Consider the following 5,722-nt stretch of genomic DNA (forward strand, 5'->3'; position numbering starts at 1 on the left):
TATGTAGCCAGAGTGACTCCATCTCGGTTAAACAGCCATTTTGTTGTCTGAGCAGTAAACGTAAATTGACCCTGCCCCCCTCCGCCCAGAGAAACTTACTTAGAAACAAGTCCGGGAAGCCAGTAAAATGCAGTCGGCGAGTTCCTGATAATGGAGCCCAGAATACAAGGACAAGTCAGGCCAGATGGAGACATCCGATCAGTACAAAGTACTGTTTGTAACAGTGAGAAGGTCTTGCCCAAACCAAAAGGACTCCATCTTGGGAAGGACAACCACCTTATTAATCACACTGAATATGTTAGCTGACTAAGACTTCCTGGGAAGTACTGTTTGTAATGGTTCCTGATATGGGGTAATCTTGAATAACAAGTCACCAGACCGGATGGAACTAGCCAATCAGCAAGAGACACACAAACCTGGTGGGTTGAGATACCAAGATACGGGTTGCAGTTTTACCCAATAAAAGGTAGCCTGAAGGACGGGGAGGGGTCGCTCTCTTCGGAGATGGCCCTGGCCGGTCAGTCTGACTTCTAATGCTTGGCATAAAATAAAGCTTTGAATATAACTTTCACCTCGTCTCAGTCTCGTTCCTTTGATAATGGACCCCAACAGTGAGTCCAAGTGTGGGGGGGAGTGTGTCTGTGTGCGTGTGTGTTGTGTCTGTGCTTGTGTCAAGTATGTATGTTTCCATGTGTGTTGTGTTTGTGTGAGTATGTGTTGTGTTTGGGAGTTGTTGGATGGAGTATGTGAGATGTGTTTGTGTGTATTTATGTGTGTGTGTGGCTGTGCTATGTGTTTCTGTGTGTGTTATGTTTGTGTCTATGTGAGTTTACGTGTATGCATTTGTATGTATGTTTATATGTGTTCACATATTTGTGAATGTGTGTGTGGTATGCTTTGAGAGTAGGTGTGTAGGTGGTATCTGTATATGTTTGTGAGTATGTGTTTGTATGTTTGTGAGTGTGGGTGTGTGTTGTGTTTCTGTGTCTATGTGAGTGTGTGGGTGTGTGCTGTGTTTTGCATGTATGTTTCTGAATGCTTGCTGTGTTTGTGAGTGTCGGTGTGTATTGTGTTTGTGAGTATTGGTGTGTGTTGTGTTTGTGTGTGTGTTGCATTTGTGAGTGTGGGGGTGTGTGTATATTTGTGAGGGTGTGTTTGCATGATTGTGAGTGTGGGTGTGTGTGGTGTTTGTGAGTGTGGGTGTGTGTTGCATTTGTGTGTATATGTTTGTGAGTGAGTGTTTGTATGTTTGTGAGTGTGAGCGTGTTTTGTGTTCCTGGTTGGAGGGACATGGCCATACTTGGCAAGGAGGACTAGGAGTTGCTCTAGAAATTGTCATAGAGTGTGTTGGAATCTCCCAGGGGAAGAGACCACAGGAACACTTAGTTTAGGCCCAGCATTCACACTCCTGGGGACACTAAAGCCCAGGCAGTGTGGCTGTCTAAACTGATGGTGGCTGGACATGAGCACTGAGGTCCCCTGGCTCCCAGCAGGTCTCTGGCCCACACCCTGAAGGCCCCCTCCCTGTCATCTTCACCGCAGAAACCAGCCACCCACCCGTTGCCTTCCGCAATCCTCACTGCCAAACCTTCCCCAAGGTCAGGCCTGAACTGCTCTTTGTAGTCCAAGACCCTTGTGACTCACCACGCCGAGCCATGCCACCTCCTTGCCACAACTTCCTGCCCATGCCCTCCAGATCTTTCCATTGCTCTCAGGACCCAGGGTCAGAGCGGCCTCTGCTCTCTGATCCTTTCCGTCCTCGCAGAACTGCTCAGGTCCTTGTCTGTCCAAATGCCACCTGCTCCTGAGAGGCCAGGGCCACTCACCATTTCCAGGAAATCTCTTAGAATGACAGGTGAGACCACAGTTCTGGGGGCGGGGGAGAGGGGAGCGAAGGAAGTGGGGTTCCCTCAGACCTCCCTCTCCTCATTCAGCCTGCTCCCCCTCAAACCAATGCTTCTGGCAGGAGAAAAGCAAAAGTCAGGTGTTAAAACTGTTGAAAAACTAATATGACAGATTATGATTTTCTCTAGGCAGAGGAAGAAGAAGACGGACATGTTTTTGAGGACAGTCCCGAAGGAGCACTGTGTCAGGATCCTAGACGAGACATTTTAGGAGGTAAACTACTTTCTAGCAGAAATTAATGTGAGAGGGATGTGGATGGGACATTCAGAGGGTAGGTGGTCCACTGGGACCCACAGCGGGGCTCATCCCGGTCAGAGATGTGAGCCCCTGGGCCGCCATCGAAGGCCTTTCTTGACCACAGCCAAAGAAAAGCTCCCTGACAGGCAGAGCAGGTGAAAGGAAAGGGAGACATGGTGCCACTTGCCCCCTTTACCAAATCTCTGTGCCAGACCCAAGGAAAAGGATCTATGCGTTCTGGGCTTTTGTCCTTGGGAAGGATGTGCTGACGGTCAGTGTGACCAAAGGCTCACCCGGGCCTGAGGCTCTGAAGCCAACAGACCCTGTGCAGGTGCTTGGCTGGATCCCCTGTGAGAGCTCATGGGGTCCTATGGGTTGCAGAGCACCACGGGAACAAGCAGGATGTACTCGGCCGACCGCTGCCTCAGAACTGGGCTTGCTTTCCCACAGGGCTCTGTCGCCTAAGAGCTATTGCATCAAGGTCAGGCGCTGGACTTCCAAGAGCTCAACGTTGTCATCTAACCTGGGGAGATAGAATCTGGGAATGCTGGAAATCCATCTGTTTTCCTGGCCAGCAGAAATTACTTGTGATTCATTGTGTATTTTAACACAAATGCTTTTTTTTTTTTTTTTTTTTTTTTTTTACTCCATGAACCACCAGGACTAAGCTACCAGGAGAGTGCCGTTTTACTAAACCACATAAGAAAATGGCCAATATAAGTGCTGACATTTGATTTTCCTTTTCTTCTTTTTTGTTTTTTTCCTAAGATTTTATTTATTTATTTGACAGAGAGAGACACAGCGAGAGACGGAACAAGCAGGGGTAGGGGAAAAGGGAGAAGCAGGCTTCCTGCCTAGCAGGGAGCCCGATGCAGGGTTCAATCCCAGGACCCTGGGATCATGCCCTGAGCCAAAGGCAGATGCTTAATGACTGAGCCATCCGGCACCCCGATGTACGTTTTCTTGCAGCGGTCAAGGTTAACTGTTACTTGAAAAGTCCTCCCCAGAGCCCAAGTGATACATTAAAGTTCTCGGCCTGCTCCAGCTCCAGGCCGGCCCGGATGGGAGCTGCTGTCACCGTCCCGCTTTGCGTTGGCCAAGAGGGCAGGGAGGATCACCACCCTCCGTGCTTCCTTGACACACACTCCCAGCCACTCACCCAGACTCCTGTCGAGCCAGCCAGCGGAAGCTGGAGGGAGGCAAAGCCATTCGCTCAGCATTGGCAGCATGGCAGGCAGCAGGGAAGCCTGTGGCCGCTCAGGAGAGCGAGAGGAAGACGATGCCGATGCCTTCAGGAGGCTGGACGCTCTGTCGCCGAGACACACCAGTCTCTTCGGTGAGGAGTGGACTCGGAAACCCGCTGCTGTTTGGCATTTCTGTGCTCTGGGTCTGGGATCTGGAAGGCCAGAAGGGAACTACCTTTTCCATCCCTCAGCCCCACTGACACTGCATTTCTCAATACTCAGTTGACATCTCCCAGTCATTTCTCTCAGCTCTTGCTTCTCATATTCTGCTGGATGAGAACGTCCAACCCAATCTTTAAGGTGTTGCCTAAGAACGTGGACCCAGCATGGCCCTGCGCTTGGAGCCTGGGGTCTGGCTGAGGTGGTCCCACATTCGCAGCATTCCCAGTGGGAAAGGCTGAAGGAGGAGATGCAGTCGTTTGCCTCAGGGGGAAGTCGCAGACGCAGAGGCCACGTTCTTCTTTTCTTCCTTCTCTTACTGAGGAGGATCTTCCATCAGGGATGTTCAGCAAAGCTCAGGCTTCCATATTCGTGCTGGGCTCATTCCCAGCTGGGTGAGAAGAGAGGCCCTGAGAAGGAGTTTCCAAATGGCGCTACCCAGCAACCTCCCTTCTGGGTAGATACCACCGAACCAGGAGCAGGGACTCGGAGACGTGTGCTCTAAGGCTCACCGCAGCACCGTTCACCGTGAAAGGTGGAAACAACCCAGCTGCTCACAGATGTACATGAAGAAACGAACCGTGCTCTGTACCTGCAACGGAGTACTCCTCAGCCTTCGAAAGGAAGGGAATTCTGACGCGGGCTGCAACACGGATGAACCCGGAAACATTCTGCTGAGTGAAGTAAGCCAGGCACAGAAAAGCAAATACGATTACAGTTTGGGATGATGAAAACGCGCTTGAGATGCACAGCACAGGTGACTGCACAACACGGTGAACGGCCTGAGCGCCACTGAGTGGCCCGCTTCAAAATGAGTTCGATGGCAAATTGTATATTGTATTTGATAATAATAATAATAATAATAATAAGCTTTTAAAAGGCAAGACAGAACGTGAGCCCCGCAGTCTCCGGGGCACACTCCAAGTCTTCCCATCTCCCACCCACACCCCTCTTGGCTCTAACCCAGGCTCCCTCTGCTTTGCCTCATTGACTTGGTGCTCCTAGGCCGGGGCGGGTGAGGGGGGGGCGTCCGCGGAGTCCGCGGTCTCTGAGGCTGCTCCAGGTGGGGAAAACGGGCAGCGGGAAAAGCGTCACCGGAAACAGCGTCCTGGGCAGGAGAGAGTTCCAGTCTAAGCTCAGCAGGGCCTGGGGATCCTTATCCTCCAGCGCAGCGTCCGCGGCTGGGCAGGGAGGGAGCTCGAGGGAGTCGACACACCCGACGTCCTGTTCCCACTGGCCGGGCCGGAGGCGGCGGTGCGGGCCATCTGCGAGGTGGTGGCCTTCTGGGCACCCGGACCGCACCCGGTGCTGCTGGTGACGCAGCTGGGCTGCTTCGCCAAGGAGGACCGGCGGGTCGTGCGGCGCCTGCAGCAGGAGGCCTTCGGGGTGGGCGTCCTGGCGCAATCGGTGCTGGTGTTCACGCGTGTGGTGGCCCTGGAGTGCGGCTCGCTGGAGGAGAACGTGCGGACAACCAGCACCTGCCCCAGCTGGACGCGGTGCGCGCGAGGCGCAGCTGCAAGAGCTGCTGCAGGTGGTCGATGGCGTTCTGTGGGAAAACGAGGGCCACCCCTACAGCCCCCCGGCCTACCGGTACTCCCAGCAGCGCAGCCTGCTTGGGGCTGCGCGGGACACGCAGATTCACCCAGGGCAGGGTTCCGAGGGGGCGCACCCCCCCGCCCAGGAGTCCCTGCTGGAGGGACTGTGCCAATTGCAGAAGGAATTCGAGAAGGTTCACAGACATCTGCTCAGCAGGGAGCCCATTTGAGGTAACTCAGGACCGCGGGCTCCTGGAGCCTGCTGCCAGCGTGTCCCTTGCTCTCTCCATCCCCAGGGGCATCACTGCCCATGCCAGGCTCCTGGGGGGTGTCTGATGTTCGGAGAGTCGGATGCGCTCCCCAATTCCCCGTTCACACCCTGAGGCCCTCAGTATCCCTTCCAGTGCGCCTGCAAAGGAAGAAGTTGAAGGACTTAAACGCTGCAGGGAGTAGCCTGCCTGGCTGAGGGGGAAACCTCTGCAACACGAGGGTGTCTTTTTGGAGGGCTCCTCCTACGGACAGGGTCCCTGAAAAGCCACCTGGGATTGGTGAAGAGGACAGGATGGGGGTCTGGCTCTGGCCGTCTGAGTGCGTAAGGACATGGATGTGCCTCAGGTGCCCCTCAGCTTCTTTGAGGTTCTA

General features: G+C 53.7%; 1 protein-coding gene across 1 annotated transcript; it reads left to right on the forward strand.

The window, feature by feature from the left end:
* The first annotated feature begins 3,369 nt into the window (after positions 1-3,369).
* LOC111154389 (GTPase, IMAP family member 6) lies at positions 3,370-5,310 on the forward strand. The gene is given in 4 exon segments (XM_022513927.1): positions 3,370-3,440; positions 4,551-4,705; positions 4,708-5,044; positions 5,046-5,310. Coding segments are annotated over 4 exon segments (828 nt in total).
* Positions 5,311-5,722: the final 412 nt, after the last annotated feature.

This window comes from Enhydra lutris, unplaced genomic scaffold (assembly GCF_002288905.1).
Source record: "Enhydra lutris kenyoni isolate GAN:26980312 unplaced genomic scaffold, ASM228890v2 scaffoldscaffold37, whole genome shotgun sequence".
NCBI lineage: Eukaryota > Metazoa > Chordata > Mammalia > Carnivora > Mustelidae > Enhydra > Enhydra lutris.